The sequence below is a fragment of the Lithobates pipiens genome, unplaced genomic scaffold (assembly GCF_037356315.1).
Source record: "Lithobates pipiens isolate NorthernLeopardFrog02 unplaced genomic scaffold, aLitPip1_a1.2 Scaffold_59, whole genome shotgun sequence".
NCBI classification, from domain to species: domain Eukaryota; kingdom Metazoa; phylum Chordata; class Amphibia; order Anura; family Ranidae; genus Lithobates; species Lithobates pipiens.
This window is the reverse complement of record NW_027507880.1, coordinates 1,885,303-1,902,878: the sequence shown is the minus strand read 5'-3', so window position 1 is coordinate 1,902,878 and position 17,576 is coordinate 1,885,303. Positions and strand designations below refer to the sequence as shown.

The 17,576-nt window shown below is 43.9% G+C and overlaps 1 protein-coding gene across 3 annotated transcripts in view; it reads left to right on the top strand.

Annotated features, from left to right (window-relative positions):
• The first annotated feature begins 405 nt into the window (after window positions 1-405).
• The window catches only part of LOC143958170 (mannose-binding protein C-like), a 586,186-nt gene continuing 569,015 nt past the window's right edge, over window positions 406-17,576 (top strand). Inside the window, exons 1-6 of one of the 3 annotated variants that reach the window (XM_077467631.1) lie at window positions 407-531; window positions 2,806-2,998; window positions 5,389-5,460; window positions 8,222-8,266; window positions 11,379-11,462; window positions 14,325-15,884. In XM_077467631.1, coding sequence (XP_077323757.1) covers window positions 2,824-2,998; window positions 5,389-5,460; window positions 8,222-8,266; window positions 11,379-11,462; window positions 14,325-14,686 — 738 coding nt within the window. In that variant the 5' untranslated portion in view covers window positions 407-531; window positions 2,806-2,823 and the 3' untranslated portion in view covers window positions 14,687-15,884. Of the gene's footprint in view, window positions 532-2,805; window positions 2,999-5,388; window positions 5,461-8,221; window positions 8,267-11,378; window positions 11,463-14,324; window positions 15,885-17,576 lie in introns of those variants that run through there. The other 2 variants (XM_077467632.1, XM_077467630.1) reach the window with 2 other exon arrangements.

The following is a 17,576-nucleotide window of genomic DNA, read 5'->3' as shown; positions in this document are numbered from 1 at the left end:
TTTCCCCCTGATTTTAAATACAGTATTTGTGGTGAAAAAAGGACGTCAATTTTGTTTTGGGTACAACGTTGCACAACCGCACAATTGTCAGTTAAAGAGATGCAGTGCCGAATCGCAAAAAATGGCCTGGTCATTGGGCAGCCAATTCTTCCGGGGGGTTAAGTGGTTAAACAGTTTAGCTACTGGACTGAAAATGTATCTCGTATTGGTCATTCCACATATAATGTATCCTGTGTCCACCCAGTTTGGGATTTGCTGATTTAGTAGACTTACTGTATAAAATGTTATACAAGCAATGTAAGGAGCAGAAAAAATTTCACTTTCATTGTACTCAAACATTTTTCAGGAAAAGATTGTGATCTTTATTACACAGTTACCCTACAGGAAATATCATCCTGAGGAATTTGTTTATTTAGATTGCCACGTAGGCCAGCATCTTTTCAGTATATATAGAGGCACATTGGAGCTATTGCACTACACCTGATTCAGATTTCTACGTGAGCAAGTCAGTGAATAGAATTACACTTTCAGGTACTATTTGAATTATATTTATATAAATGGTGGAGAGGTGGTTTGCCCTGGGAGGGGGTGGGGGGGGGTCTGTGCTGATGTTGGGGAGGGGGCTTGTCCTGGGGGGTCTGTGCTGATGGCATGGTTTTTCCTGGGAGGTCTGTACTCATGGGGGGCTATATACCCTGATCTGTGAGGCTGAGCTGTATACCCTGATCTGTGAGGCTGAGCTGTATACCCTGATCTGTGAGGCTGAGCTGTATACTCCTGACACTATGGGTGGAAGCAACTGGAATACAGGGGACAGAGTTGGTGGATTATCTAAGGGATGAGGCTTATGAGAAGTGGTAGGGGTCAAAAGGACGGGGTCTGGCGCTCCCCCATCCTAAAACTTCACCAGCCGCCACTGGTAAGGAACATTCTTCCCACTGACGACTATTGTAAGGAACATTTTTCCCACTGATCACCCGAAAGACCCCTTTCACAGTGAAGCAGTTTTTACTTTGTACCCAGCCACCTCTGTGCACTAGAGAGCACTTCCCCCCATGGTACGGAGATAAGTAGAGGGGTGGGGGTGTTCTGTAGTCCTGCCCCAGGGTGACAAATCTGTAATCACTTACAGAACAGTGAATAAGCATGCTCTCCATATGATAGGAAGTATGTTACTGGCAGGATCACCAGGTGAAAATAAAGTAAAAAAAACAAATGCAGTCACCGCATACAGAATAATGACTGGTGAGCTGCAATATGTAAAATTTTTTATTTTGGATTTAGATACTTGTTGATGCAATCCGAATGTATTTGCTTAATGTTACCTATATAAATGACTGCTTAGCCAGATGGCTCTGGTTCCCCTCTGATCCTGGACCCACAGCAGTTCCATGATCTGGACTGATATCATTAATGCTGAACTTCAGACACAAAAACTTTAATTTTAGTATATAAATATAAATCAAAACTTGCAGTGCTCTAAACACTAACTTACATAATTACCTAATAAAGCAATGTAATAAATCATAATAAATGAACTATATGAATAATTTGCAGTGACTTTTCCTGTTTATCAAGTAGATTTTTTCACAAAATAAATGATAATTAAATAAAACAGTGCTTCCTAGGGGTCTAGATATACGATATTGCTGTGTCTTAAGCATTAGGACACAAAAAATGAGAGCTGCATTGTTTAGCATTAGGACACAAAAAATGAGAGCTGCATTGTTTGTAAAATGATTATCACCTAAGATCATCGGCTCCATCTAGTGGCCATAATGCAATATCTTTTTGATTCAGGTATTTTAGGTAAAATGCTGCATTATGGCCACTAGATGGCGCTGATAATCATAGGAGATAATGATATTACAAGCAATGCGGCAATCATTTTTTTGCACCTGTGCGAATGCTTAAGAAATCAACATGGTAAATGTTTTTGTACCTATACCCCCGTGTTTATATTCAGTACAGTCTCTCAATCATGTGTGATCTCAACTGCACTCTGCATGCTCTGCTCCCCAACTTCTCCCTTATTCATGTTCTGAAAAACACTCTCTGATTATATTATTTTCCAAAAACAGAAAGCTATTTGAACCTAATGGACAACATGCATACTTACATAGATCCTAGTTGGACCAATGCAACTATAAAAAATCTGGCACTGCACCGCAAAAAAAAAAAAAGGGAAGGGTAGTGTGCCCCTTTCAACAAAAAAAGTACCAGATATTTCACCTTGTCTGGGTGAGCGAACAGAATGGCAGGAGAACAAACAGAATGTGACTATAAGCAACGGGAGAGCAATTGCCTGCCCTAGGTGTCCTAGAGTGTTCTTAGATGACCTGATTTGTCCTAGATGTCCTAGAGTAGATTTAGTTGTCTTAGAGTATCCCTAGATGTCCTGGAGTAATCATACATGTTCTGGAGAGGCCCTAGATGTCATAGAGTAGAACCAGATGTCCTGGAGTGTTCAAGATGTCCTGGAGGGGCCCTAGATTTCCTAGCGTAGCTTTAGATGCCCTAGAGTAGCCCTAGATAGCCTGAAATGGCCCTAAATGTCCCTGAGTGGCCCTAGATGTCCTAGAGTAGCCCTAGATATTCTGGATTGTTCCTGGATGTCCTAGAGTAGCCCTAGATTTCCTTGAGTAGCCCTATATGTCCTTGAGTGTCCTAGCTGCCCTAGACTAGCCCTAGCTGTCCTGGAATGACTCTAGTTCTCCTAGAATAGACCTATAGTAGACGTCCTAGAGCAGAACAGGAACTTATTTGCTGTAATAGTAATCACAGGTGTTTCTTTCTCTCATACAGACCAGCTGTAATTGGAATATGTCCATTATGAAGGTTCTTTGTCTACTTTTGCTCCATGTGGCATTAGTGACTCCAGGAACACAGATATGCAAAGACCCTGATGAGAATGCCTACTCAATCATCACATGTGGAGCTCCCGGGAAGAACGGCCTACCAGGCTTGAATGGGGCAAATGGAGCAAAGGGTGAACCAGGTAAAAATGAACACAATTTTAATACCAATAATGATCTGTAGCCTAATACTTCACAAGCTGGATTCTGCATACCTCCCAACATTTAAAAATGGGAATGAGGGACACCTACTAGAAAAAGTATGTTGGTATGGGCTATACCCCTGCCACACCCCCTTAAAGGAGATTTAACTAAAAAAAAAAAAAAAAAGATTAGATAAATCCACAAGAACTTTTTTTTTTATACTACCATTCCTTTATATTGGCTTTTAAAATTTGCAGCAATTTAGAAATTGGATGAAAGGTTTAGCACTGGGAAACACTTTTTGAAAGATAAATAGTGCATTTTATATACAACTATATAGATCAGGCCAAAATGAGGGACAAATGAAGAGAAAGGAGGCAAAGAGGGAAATTGCTCCAAATCAGGGACAGTCCCTCCAACTAAAGGGACAGTTGGGAGCCATGATTCTGGAGAACTGGGAACTCCCTTCACTTTTTCTGGAAGTATTACACCAACACGTTATTAAGCAGACTCACACTCTACACTAGCCATAGCAGCCCTCACAGTTGCTTTGAGGCCTGGTGGTGGAAGTGGCACTGTTAAGGGGGTTTTAGAGTAATCTAAACTAGACAACTCAGATTCAGTACTGAATCATTATTGATTGCAGAAGTTGCTGTGGCCTGTGGCCCTGTACCAACCCCCCCCCCCCCCCCCCTCCCGACATTTCTAATCAAGGGTTGATGTCAAAAGTACAGGAAGAGCCTTCCAAATTTTTGTTACTGGTCACAGATCCTCCTTTGCAAGCTGTGCAGTAAGAAGAAGATTTGACTACCTGTTTTGGTATTGTAAGCTTATTGTCCTCAGGAAATGTACCCGGTATGACTAATGTAGTCTTCCTCAGGCTGTACAAAATCCAGAGTCAGAGTGATCTAGAGTATCTCCTTAGTTAAAAACTTATCGCTGTTTATAGTTCTTCAGAAAATATATAATTTAACCTTATTGGATCTTCAGACTTTGGGCTTTTATTTAAAAGTAATCTGGGCAGCTATAGCGTTGCCCAGACACTTTTATGTTTTTGAGGAGAATAGAGGGCACAAGGTCCCTCATTTATGGTTTATAAACTGATGAGCTGTCAAGGTATTGTAGCACCCTCTAGTACAGTGATGGCGAACCTATTGCACACGTACCACAGCTGGCACGCTGAGCCCTCTCTGTGGGTATGCAGCGCGCTGCCAGTATAGGGGAGGGAATCCCCTTGCCAGGCAGTCACTTGCACTGGCAGTCAAAGCGCGGAGAACTGTTGGCCCCAGACTGAGGAGCTGCAGCCCGGATCCATGTCTGCCTGATCTGCCTCCTCCCTAAGATAAGTAGACAAGAGGAGAGGAGGGTAGGGTTGCCACATGTCTAGGATCCCCCTGGACAGTTTGAGTTTGGAATCATGCGTCCAGGTTTCTGACTGCCTGAAACCCGGACATATAATTTAGACTGGTCTATGGCTTCCCAGCAGGGTCGCTGGCTGCAGTTGTCTAAGCTGAGACTGTTACTCTTTCACAGTGCTCAAAGCCAACACTAACAAATCCTCCCCCCAAACACACACACAGAGGAGAGAGAGAGAATCTGCACCTCTTCCCCCCACTCCTATCCCTCTGTCTATGCCCACACTCCAATCCCCGGCACCGTGCCTCAGAAAAGGAAAGTGGGAGCTGGAAATGTTAAGTCTGGCAGCCTTAGATACATCTGGATGAGAGGTTCTGACTGCCAAGAGGTGAGTTCCTCTTTACACCAGAGGCCACAGTGTTTCCCCTTACATCAGAGTCTTCTCCGTACATCAGAGTTCTCAGTGTTCCCCCTTAAATCATGGTTCCTAGAGCACCCCATATGTTAGAGGCCCCAGAGTTCTCCCTTATACCACAGTCTACAGAGTCCCCCCTTACAGTGAAAGGGAACCTTGCGATCTGAATCTGTGGATTCAGATATAAAGGGGGAACTCTGTGGACTCTGATGTAAAGGGGACTCCTGTTATTAACTTCATATGATTAGAAATGTTATTTAATAGGAAAATATATGTAGTTTACACATAAATTGCTGTGCCCGCCTAAAGTGTTAGGGTTTGACTTGAAGAAAAGTTGGCAACCCTAGAGCAGGGGCCAACAGGACTAAAGGGAGTAGAAGGAGACACAGGGGCTTCAGGTAAATTCTGAACTCTGAAGTTTAAATTCAGTTTAATTGCAAACATTTGTCTAACTGTTGACCACTGAATTAAGAAAAATATAATTTTATTCTATATTTAATGTTACAACTGCATTTAAAAACATCATTAGCACATTTTTTGAGGGGGTAAAGGAGGAACCAGAGGGGTCAAAAACTAAGCAGATTCAACTTTAGCTTTTATTCTTTTTTGACTGATTAGGTCCTCCTGGATTACAAGGAATTGCCGGACCACCTGGAGCAAAAGGGGACAGAGGAGCCAATGGGGAGCCAGGTAACTGGGAACTTGAACCCTCTCTTCTTACATGAATGATTTGTATGACTTTAAATGAAAACAAATCTAAAAGCATGGCTTAGTTTTCTCATGGATATTTTAATGATGTGTTTCTAAACCCCGTAGGCTGTGGGGTGGGGAAAGGCCCAGGTGGTAGGGACCCAGAGGGAACTCACGGCACACACAGTGGTTGGAAATACAAAGTTATATTGTCAGACCATTCCAGATACAATAACAGAGTCTATCCAGCAGTATGAAACAAGTGGCAACACTCAGAGCAGTAGGTGGAACTACTGAGTTCTGACGACGATCTCTGTGTTGTCACTCAGCTGGAACCTTTCCCTACGCTAGAAACACTCTCCCTATCAAGCAGGTTACTTTCCCTAACCTAGCCACACTCAAAATGGCAGTGAGGTAGAGCTTTTTTTTAAGTTTTGCCCTCACTAAAGATGGCCACAGAGGTTACCTGGGCGGCAGTTTCCAATCTGACAGCAGCCCACCCAATGACACATATGAAAGCCTAAGAGAAATGAGGAATGCCTATTCCTCTTGTAATCTACTGTCCCTGCATGGTGGATGCAGCAGTGCCACCTGTGTAAGAAGGTCAATCTGCACCAGCCTACACTTCCCGGCTTTGACAGATGCAGTCCTCGGCATCGCTTCTCACAAAACACAATAAAACAGTGAGATTCAACAGCATAAACAGATGGTTAACTGAAAAGAACACAATAACAACAAGCAGTATGTTGTACAACAGAATATTTGGCAAGCAGTTGCCCCCCGGTTAGCCCAAATATGGCAGCAAAACTCGCTGGAATCCTCCAGTTCATCATCAGGATTGTCATTTACTTGAGCTTGCCCAGGAGCTTCAGGTGCTTGGGGGTTATCATGGGTACCCTCACCTGGGCTCTCATTAGTGTCTTCACAGGAGTTCACAAGTTCCTCAGAACTCCTAGAACTTTCCCAGTCCTCTGCTGTGTGATCTTCTAAAGAAGCGGCAGTGGTTTCATCTTTAGACCTGGGATAATCAGTGGGGATCATGTCAATGGGTGGCTGATACCACTCAACTGGACCTCTTTAACAGGGGGAATATTTGCGAGATTAAAATCCTGTGAGTCTGTAGGGGGCTTAATGGAGCTGTCTCCAACCCATACACAGATTCTGATGGAGATGTATCCTGTTGACTTCAGGGTCCTCAGACACCACATTGTATAATTAGAGCAGTGAGAATGGCTGTTTCTCTACCCGGTACAGGATGGTCTCCCACAACGTTTCCAGTCTACTCCCCTTTATAACTTTGGGTTTTTCACTAGCACTCAGTGGCAACAGTTCCAGGGTGGCTTCCTCATCCACCTCCTGATAAGAACCTGCTGTTGAGCCTTGCTCAGCCTTTCCCACTGCTCTTGTACCCATTCCTTGGGCTTTTAGGGGGCAGCTTGCTTTGGCGTGTTTAACAGCAAGTCCGCGGAGAGCCTCTCACTACATCCAAACATGAGGAAGAAGGGAATGTGTTTTTGTAGGCCCAGACAATGTTCCCCTATGTGCTGGTGCCAGTGGTCTCGATCCCCATGCTATAGGGTCCACAGCATACCCAACAGTTTGTGATTAAAGTGTTCCCAGACCCCATTGCCATGTGGATGGTAGGTAGGCATGTGGGACTTACGTATTCCACTTAATCAACACAATTCTGAAAATACCTGGGACTTTAAATTGGGGCCCTGGTCTGATAGGATGCGCTTGGGGCACTTATAGGGCTGAACCACATGATTCCACAACAGCTTACATCGGCAGAGGGCAAGCCTCTAATATATATACTTAGGGTCAGCCTGCTGTGGGAGGAGTTGTCGGGTGGAAGAACTGATTTATGGAGGGTTAGGCTGTCGGGGCCTATCTGGGGGGGGTGGCTTTGGGCCAGAGGTCGGGAGCTGTAAAGGGACCTCTCATACAACCCACATCAAGGGTGTCCTGAACAGAAGCAGGAGAAGGGCAGCGGGGAACATTGCCGGGCAAATCAACAGGAGGGATGCATCCGGGGTCGGTGAGTGACACGCACAGTGAGAAGATCTGGGAGAGACATGCCAGGATTGGATGTAGAGGCAGATGGAGAGACTGTGGTGATACTGGCATTCCAGACAGGTTGCTGCAGCCAGGAGGGCTGGCGGGACTTGCACAGGACTGTTACAGCTAGCACAAGTACTCTTTTTTTTTTCATTGTCATTGGTTGCTACATCAAAGGGGACTGCGTACCCCTGCCAGCAAATGGTGAATCTTAAATTGCTAGGCCTTATTCAGAGTGGGGCCTAGCCATGTGCTAGTTGTACCAGGAATGAAGTATTGCGCATTAGAGAAAGTGGAGTTTACTCAGAAGTGATGTGCTGGAGGAATTGGAGCTTTAGAGACATTCCAATTTAGATTCCAAATACCTTGTTCACCTGAGAAGATCAATTACTTGGGCATCCCATGTTCCCTTTTCCCCTTCCAAATGTAATCCCTCAAATAAAAAACACAAAAACAAGCTGATGGACTGTTCATTGTCTAGAAATGTGTGACTGGAGGTGAATGTGGAACTACTGTACTCAGCGACCCCACGGGGGCACCGCTACACTGTCATCGACACCTCTGGTTAAAATAAAGATCTTTGACTAAAGGATATTTGTAGGATGTTGTTTATTTTGCCCTTCTGCACTCAGTATATAAAGATATAACTTTATAATTTTTTTCCCCACTAACTCTCTCATTAAATATGTTTCATAACTGACAGGACTACAAGGACCGAAAGGGGAAAGAGGAGACAGCATGGGTCCAGGTAAAAGACAATTTTTCTTGAAAGGGAAAGTTTCTTGCTCACATAATTACATGTTGCTTTATTTTAATTCAGTATTAGGCCTCATACACATGGACGTTTTTACAGCCGTGTTTTGGAGCTTTTTTTACAGCTTAAAAACGTCTCTTCATGTTATTCAATGGCCTCACACACACAGGTGTTTTTGAGCTGTAAGTGGCAAAGGGGATTTTAAGTTCCAAAAAACCCCAGGACCAGCGCAGCGAGGGTCTATCGGAATATGGAAGCCCCCTTTAACAAGGGGGCCCCCAGATCCTGGCCCCCCATCCTATGTAAATGAGTATGGGATACATTGTACCACTACCCATCCACCTAAAAAAAGTATCAAAAATAAACACAGTACACAGGTTTTTTTTAAGTGTTTTATTAAAGCAAATTCAGCGTCTCTTCCTATTTCTTCTCCCCTCTCCGGCTCTTCTCCCTCCTTCGGCAATGTCTTCTCCCTCTCCTGCTGGGTCTTCTCTCTCTGCTATCTTCTCGCTCTTTTGCCAGGTCTTCTACCTCTGTTCTTCTTCCAATATTGACTCAATGTGATCTACCGGTGTAATGCTGGGTCCGCCGTGTGCCATGACAGATTGGGGGGGGAACCCACGTCAATTTATTTTTATTTTTTGGCGAGGGGGTTTTCCTTCAAGATGCTCAGCACACAAGTCGCACTGCAAGTCAGATCATCATGATCCGACTTTTGGTGTGACTTCTATTCAAATCAATGGGCTCCCATAGGGAACCATTGATTTTGAATAGAGTCGGGGAAAAGCTGCTAAAATCTAGCGTGGCTAAACATATATTGATGCCAATGCAAAAAGCTGATAAAATGTTATTTTTCACATGCTTTTTTCCTGGCGTCGGTACTAGCTTTACAGCTTGTTTTTTATATCACCCGTGTGTATGAGGCCTTCAATGTAAACTGTTAGCCCGGATCACTTTTATCTAGTTGGCTTTTTTTTAGTGCATTTACATACGTATAAGAAATGGTCCGCATAATGCCTTCCAGTAACCTGGAGTTGCCAAGCCAGTTTTCCAATCCTTGAGATTTTCATGGACAAGATCCAGATGATTTTCACCCCCACCGGTTCTACCACACAGTTCTGCTTCTCTGATGGTGCTAAACCTGGGAAGGAGAATACTTATACTTTGTCCAAGGCCTCAGTACACACGTGGTTGCAGGTGCAATGTGGCAGTTGACTGCATTCACAAGGTCCAAAACACTAGTACTTAGGGGCAAAGGAGGTGCAACAAGGGAAGACTACTGTCCACCATCCCAGACCAATCACTCCACTATTACATCACATACTCCTTCTCCAGACCTTGCTGCTTTCTTCTCTCCCCTTATAAAAGATGTGAATTAAATTAATCCCAATCCTGCAATAATTAGACTGTTTTGCCTAAAAAGGTTCTTCTACTTGATGCACATTTAGGACGTAAGCCAATGAAACATGAATCCTTATAGAATAATTTCCTTTACTGAAATGTAACATAAACAATCCAAACAGTTAGTATAAATGTACAATTCCATATACACAGTAAAAGACAGATTGTACTCAACAAGTCCTCAATCCATATTATTGACAATAGGTTCCGTATAAGGAATAAAACAAAGCAAATATACAGGGGAAGACAGGTTTTCTGATAATCACACTTAAGTTGTAAAAAACCTGATGTAAGCTATACAGTATTATCCCATGATCAGGCCTTTAACTCCAACCTGGGGAGCCCAGAGGATAAACCCACCCTCTCAAGTTCATGCATGTTGTTCAAGACTTCACTCCTTCCAGACTTCACTCTGGCCTAAAGCCCCATCTTTTAAAATCTATAGGGGCCTTGGAGGCTGTACCATATGGAAGAAGTGGGGCTGGCATGTAAAGTAGGTGGTCCCTTTGGCAGGTTATCCAATAAGTGGAGTTAGCCAAAGTGTGATTTACAGGTCCAGGGCTGTAATCTGGCAGCAGCAGACCCCTGTCCCTGATTATCTCTGTGAGGGTATGTCTGTCAGGGCACAGTGTGAGCTGATTGTTAAGGAACAGGGCTGGCCACGGCGTCCTTAACAACCGATGAGTCGTCAGTTGTCAATGGGTTTCCCCGCTGACAGCTAAATAAAAAAACAGCCAAAATTTTAAAAAAATGCATCTGTAGCATATATAGAACAAGCTAAAGAAAAACAGACATTTCTAAAGAAAAAAAAATGAACCAAATCCCATTTAAAATGACTTGCATTTACAATTGCCCACACCCGGCTATTGAGAAAAAAAGAAAAAAAAAACGGGGTCCTCCCCCAGTCCCTTCGGGTCTGGTATGGATTTTAAGGGGAAACCCATGCCCCCAAAATCCATACCCTTATCTGGGCTTGCAGCCTGGCAGGTCAGGAAAGCTGGGGGTGAGCGAGTGCCCCCTTCCCTCCTGAACCATACCAGGCCACATGCCCTCAACATGGGGGGGGGGGGTGCTTTGTGTTGATGGGGGCAAGGGCCTTATCCCCACAACCATGATCAGTGGTTACGGGGGTCTGTGGTCTTATCAGAATCTGGAGGCCCCCTCCCCCATGTCAATGAGTATCGGGTATAGTACCCCTATCCATTCACCAAAAAAGTGTATAAAATAAATAAAAATAACAGAGACGTTTTTGACAAATCCTTTATTAAAAAATAAAAAAAACAGTGTCCCTCAATGTGAATACACCATCAATCAGGCCGCCCGCCGCACCACCGACCCTAGTCAGGGTCACTAGCCTCAGCAGCCCAGCTCTCTCTGGAGACTCCTCAGCAGAAACTTTCTGGAACTTTTTCAGAACATCTCAGACATCACTTTTGGGTACAAGGACCCTTCTTCCTATTTTGGTGGTTGTATGCTTCCACTGCTGATGTTAAAGCCCTAGGAACACATGCAGTCCATACGGTAAATGCTCAGAACTTGTTATTATTTTATGGTGCCCACTACAAACACTGGAAAACTGGAATTCTTAATTCTCAATGTCTCCTGAGCAAAGAAAAGTAGAAAAATATTCTAATGTTTAGTCCTGAACATAAAATTTATTTAGCATATAATACATTCAAATTGATTGTGTGAACTCTTTTCTTAGCTATCGAAAGTCTTAAATTGCAAATTTCTGGTATGGATTCACGGTTGAGAGATCTGCAAGCAAACTTTGAGAATCAGGAAAAAGGTTAGCTGGATGCTTTATACGGGGCTACTTTCAGTTGGGTAATGTATATCGTGTATTTTGGGACAATGGGTAGTTGGGTACGCAGAAGAGACCGTTGCTTTGGACACTTCAGTAGCGGGAGGAGACCTGAAAGAATTGGAGGTCCAACCTATGCTGCTGATGTCCACAGCTCATAGTCAACATCAGTAGTCTACTGAACCAATAATGCAAATGCTCAAAATTTGTGTGGCAAGCTTAAAGTCCAACTCCAGAAAAACTAAAAGCCTTCTCTTGCAGTAGTAATCAAAAAAGCAGTTCATTGGTCTGAAGGCAGAAGACCTTAGACCACAGAAGCATAGGAGAGTTCAGGCTGCAGGGACTGCTCTAGCAGTGCAGAGGAGCCTGCAGGAGTGGAGGATCAGGTTAGTAAAAGTGCTTTACCAAGTTCTCTAGTCATAAACAAGCATTTAACCCTGCCTTGCAGATGCAGCCCTACTACAAGGGATGATTTTAGGTGTCCTGGAGTACATGTTTAGATGAACAAGAGCTACTGCTGAGTCTACAGTTTAGACATCTGGTGGCAGCTGAGCCCTCTAAATGACAATTATTAGATGGAGATCATCAATGGCTGCCACAGTTGTTCACCTACAGCAGGCATGCCCAGAGTCCGACCTGCGGGCTAATTGCGTCCCGCGTTCCAGTTTAATGCGGCCCCACTAGTGATTTGGATATATATATATATATATATATATATATATATATATATATATATATATATATATATATATTTGGCGGACCCTAACAAATCCCACACTCAGGATACCGTATATACCGTATACCCTTATTTTGCTTCACAGTTCTTTATCTAAAATGTAGGTTTTTTTCCGGAAACTTCCCTCTTAGTGAAGGTGCGTGTTATATGCCGATAAATATCCAAATAACACACCCAAGCTCATCCTTAGACTCTTCACCACACACAGCCACAAAGGCAAGATAATTTTCGTTGGACAGTGTATTAGTTAATTTGCTTTTAATTTTAATGGTTCAAAGAATGTCAGGCAAAATGGTCGACCCTCACGCATGTTAAATTCATCAAATCTGTCCCTCTTTGAAAAAAGTTTGGACACCCCTGACCTGCTGGATCCCTTTAACCTAGGGGTGCCCAACCTTTTGAAGAGTAAGGGCCAGACAGAAGGGATTGATCCTCTTCTGTTTTTTTTAGCGGATCAGATTGGAGGTAGTGTAAATGGGCTTACATCTGCTGTTTCATAGAGCTGAATGGAGGATCTGATTGGGTTTGACCGACTGTGTGAAAGGGGCCTAATGCCTTGTACACATGGTCGGACATTCCGACCACAAAAACCGTCTGATTTTTTCAGACGGATTTTGGCCAAAACTTGTATTGCATACACACGGTTGGACAAAGTTGTCGGAAAATTCAGAACGAGGTGACGTTTGTTGCGTACAGTGGGACTACGTAGAGGCCAGTAGCCAATAGCTTTCATCTCATAATTTATTCTGAGCATGTGTGGCACTTTGTCCGCCAGAATTCTCTACAAACGATCGGAAAAAGTCAGATCGGATTTTGTTGTTGGAAAATTGTAGATCCAGCTCTCAAACTTTTTCCATCTGAATTCCCGAAAAAGTCTGATAGAGCGCACACACGATCGGATTTTCCGAAACATAATCAGATCGGACCTTTTTTGTCGGAATTTCCAACTGTGTGTACAGGGCATGATGCCCCATACACACGGTCGGACATTCCGACCACAAAATCCGCCTGATTTTTTCTGACGGATTTTGTCTGAAACTTGTGTTGCATATACACGGTCACACAAAGTTGTCGGAAAATCGTTCTGAACGAGGTGACGTCAAACACATACCTCGGGACTATAAACGGGCCAGTAGCCAATAGCTTTTGTCTCTTAGTTTATTCTGAGCACGCGTGGCACTTTGTCCGTTGGAATTGTCTACACACGATCGGATTTTATATGATCGGACTTTGTTGTCGGAAAATTTTAGATCCTGCTCTCAAACTTTGTGCGTCGGAAAATCCAACAGAAAAAGTCTGATAGAGCCCACACACGATCGGATTTTCCAACAACATAATCCGATCTGACTTTTTCCGTGTGTGCAGGGTATAAGACTGTTTTCACACAAATGCAGCGCAGTGCACCTGTGTCTTTCCTGTGGGTTAGCTACACTTTGCCATAGACTTCTATTATATCCTGCAGGTGTGGTCCACTTTCTGAAAGTGCACCAAACCCGTAGGTAATACGAGAAGTCTATGCCTCAGTGCAGGAATGCATGGGCATATCTGTGCAGTGGTTACTAGGCTGTATTCAAACTGATCCGCAGGTGCAGTTCAGGTGTGCTGCACCTGCGGATCAGTTTGAAAGCAGCCCAGTAACCACTGCACCGTTATGCCCATGCATACACTAATAATATAAGACTGATAATAACTGACCTTTAATAACAATCTTCCATTCAGGTATCGCCTCCTGTTGCTGTCCCAGGCAGAATGCATTTGGTATCACTCCGCCTGTGACAAGAGCCACCGCTATGCAGGAAGCATCAGCTTACACAGCTCTGCTTGCTTTCTCTACCGCCGGCTTCAGTAACAACACAGATGCTCTGGGATGACGGGTCCGCAACCCATGATCTGGATTTGCCAATCCGCCATCCCAGAGAAGGAGGTCGCAGGCCACATCAGAGGGCTCCGCGGGCCACATGTGGCCCCCGGGCCACTGGTTGGGCACCCCTGCTTTAACCTAATAAAAAGTGGCAGATGTTACTTTCTACTATGTGTTCCATGAAATCTCATGATAAAAATGTTTTCTTTTTCCTTTCTTCCCACTATAACACTTTTTTCACTTGGAAAAGACATTGCAAGAATCAGAAAGAAAAACTATATTTTGAATAGTATTGCAGTCACTTACGACGAGGCCAAAGCCACCTGTGCCAGGAACGGAGGTCAGTTGGCCTTACCCCGGACCCCAGAAGAAAACCAAGCCATTTTCTCCCTCCGCAGAACGGTTAACACGCACACATTCTTGGGTCTGAACGACTTGCAGTACGAGGGTAACTTCAGAGATCTGTCTGGACAAGCCATTAGATACTTCAACTGGTACCCAGGTGAACCCAACGACCTTAATAACAATGAGGACTGTGTGGAAATGTGGGATGATGGAAGGTGGAATGATGAGAATTGCGCAAGCAGACGTTTTTTCATTTGTGAGTTTTAAATCAGTGCAAATAATCCAATTCTTAGAATTCATAATCCTCTTTTATCCTTCAAATTCTCCTTTTATAATTTTTCAAAAACCAAACTTTTAGAATCTACATTCCTTTTTTCTCTTGCGCAACTCCATATACCAAGCATTAAAGGGGTTGTAAATCCTTACATTAACCCAGTGAAGTGACTGGCCTCAGATGATACACAGAGATGAAACAAATCTTCCTACTTAAGTTGAACCTGTTTATCTACGGTCCTATATTCTCTACAGACCTTCAAAGTTCAAAATTTATGCAGCTCTTCTGAGCTTTCAGAAAGCAGTGGGGGAGGGGGGGGATGACAACACACACACTGCAGAGCTCAGTGAGGGTATCGCTGAGAGCTGATTGGAGGGAAGATACACTCCCCCTCACACAGCACACAGGAACAGAGCTGAGGCTGTCAATCACAGGCACTTGATGTCAGAAAAAACTTGTCAGAAGTGACTCATACACATAGCAGAGGAATAAAGCAGCAGACAGAAATGACACTTAGTGCTCTGGACTGAGATATGTACAGACTATAGAGGGATATGCTTTGTTCATATTTCATGTCCGAGGTTTACGATCACTTTAATACATTTTGGTGATTGTGTTCGGTTATTCTCCTGAAAAGCATTAAATACATGTGACTATATGAAAAATGACATCTTATTTACGATTTATCACTGTATCTCCAGTTTTGATGTTTCTTCTAAATATGTACCTCTTTCAGAAATGTTTTGCAAAGATAAATAATGCACGGTGACAGTAAGCCAAAACAACCAATCAGAAATAATCTTTTGCTAAGGCAATAAAAGACTAACCGATTACTGAACTTACTAAATAGGACCACACCTGATCTTAGTCTTAAAAATAAAATGGGTTGGTAAATGTTTCTTCACAATTTGTTAATATTTAGTTATATATGTTAGACTTCCTGGGGGTTTAAAATAGGAAGAAACAAGGAAAGGAGGTGCAGGACTCATGGGGATACTCATATCCCTTTGGCTTAGGATGTAGGACTCTGGAAAAAAACTCCTAAAGGTTTGGGCTGCTCCTCGACGCCCATCTATGCTGTTCTCTATCTGCTTGCAACTTAAGGAATGTACCATCACCATTGGGATGACTGACATAATCTAATGTAAATCAACTATGAATCAAATGTGTTCCAATAAAGAGTAAAATGTCTGTCGTTGTGTGGACTCTTCTTTCTCCTAAGCTTAAGTTGGAAACTTTTTCTGAAAACAAACCTTGTGCTGGGTGGGGCTGCTATCGGGGTGATTTCCTGTAAGGCCTAAGAAAGGTATGCAATGGGCTTAGTTTTGTACTGCCGGAGACCCGGGCACATTATTCAGCTCAGACCAGGGGCAATATAGGGTTACGTGAATGGTCATCAATTACTATCACATCATCTGGGCATACACAGAGTGCTAGAGGCTGGCATCTTTTAATACAGGAGATTGCTTTCATGGAGTAGTATTGTTGTATATATTAGTGGATGAGCTTTTTTTTTATTATAGACACACATCACTATCCGACCAGTTCTCTGCCCCCAACCCCCCTCCAGCTTGTATCACCCCCAGACCACTTCATACATCCAGCTGACAGACATCACTCAGAGCTGCTTCTTACCCCCCAGCTGAGGGACATCATTTCATAGTCGCTCCACAGACACAGCACAAAATCCCTCCCCATTCTGCCCCCATCATACCCTCCGCACTCCTCTCCTGTACATACCACCCCATCATACCCTCCGCACTCCTCTCCTGTACATGCTAACCCATCATACCCTCTGCACTCCACTCCTGTACATACTACCCTCATCATACCCTCCGCACTCCTCTCCTGTACATACCACCACATCATACCCTCTGCACTCCTCTCTTGTATATACTACCCCCATCATAACCTCTGTATGCCTCTCTTGTATATACCGCCCCATCATGCCCTCCGCAACTCCTCTACTGTACATACTACCCCCATCATACAATCCACACTCCTCTCCTGTACATACTATCCCCATCATACCCTCCACACTCCTCTCCTGTACATACTACCCCCATCATACCCTCCACACTCCTCTACTGTACATACTACCCCCATCATACAATCCACACTCCTCTCCTGTACATACTATCCCCATCATACCCTCCACACTCCTCTCCTGTACATACTACCCCCATCATACCCTCCACACTCCTCTGCTGTACATACTACCCTCATCATACCCTTCGCACTCGTCTCCTGTACATACTGCCCCATAATACCCTACGCACTCCTCTCCTGTACTTACTACACCCATCATACCCTCAGCACTCCTCTCCTGTACATACTGCCCCATCATACCCTCCACACTCCTCTTCCGTACATGCTGCCCCCATAATACCCTTCAATCTCCTCTCCTGTACATACTGCCCCCATCGGTTCTTGTAGCCCCGGCATGGCCCAGAAAATCCTGGTATGCAGAAATCGTAAAGATGGCAGTGGGGACCCATGGACCCTTGCACCACGTCCAGACATGCTTTTGCAGGGACCAGTGTTTCATCCCTACCTTACAATCTCAATTTAAAGGTTTGGCTATTGAAACCCACATTCTAAAAGATTGGGGGCTTTCAAGCTCAGTGGTGACTACCCTGATCAATACTAGGAAGCCAGCCTCTAGAGTAATTTATTATAGAATCTGGAGGACAAATGTTTCTTGATGCAAATACAAGGGTTGGCATCCTCAGAAGTATGTCATAAGTAGGGATGAGCTCAATGTTCGGGTCGAACATAAGTTCGACTCGAACATCGGGTGTTCGCTGTTCCTCGAAAAACGAACATCATGGGGCGTTTGCAGCAAATTCCAGCACCACAGAATGCCCCATAATGCACTGCGAG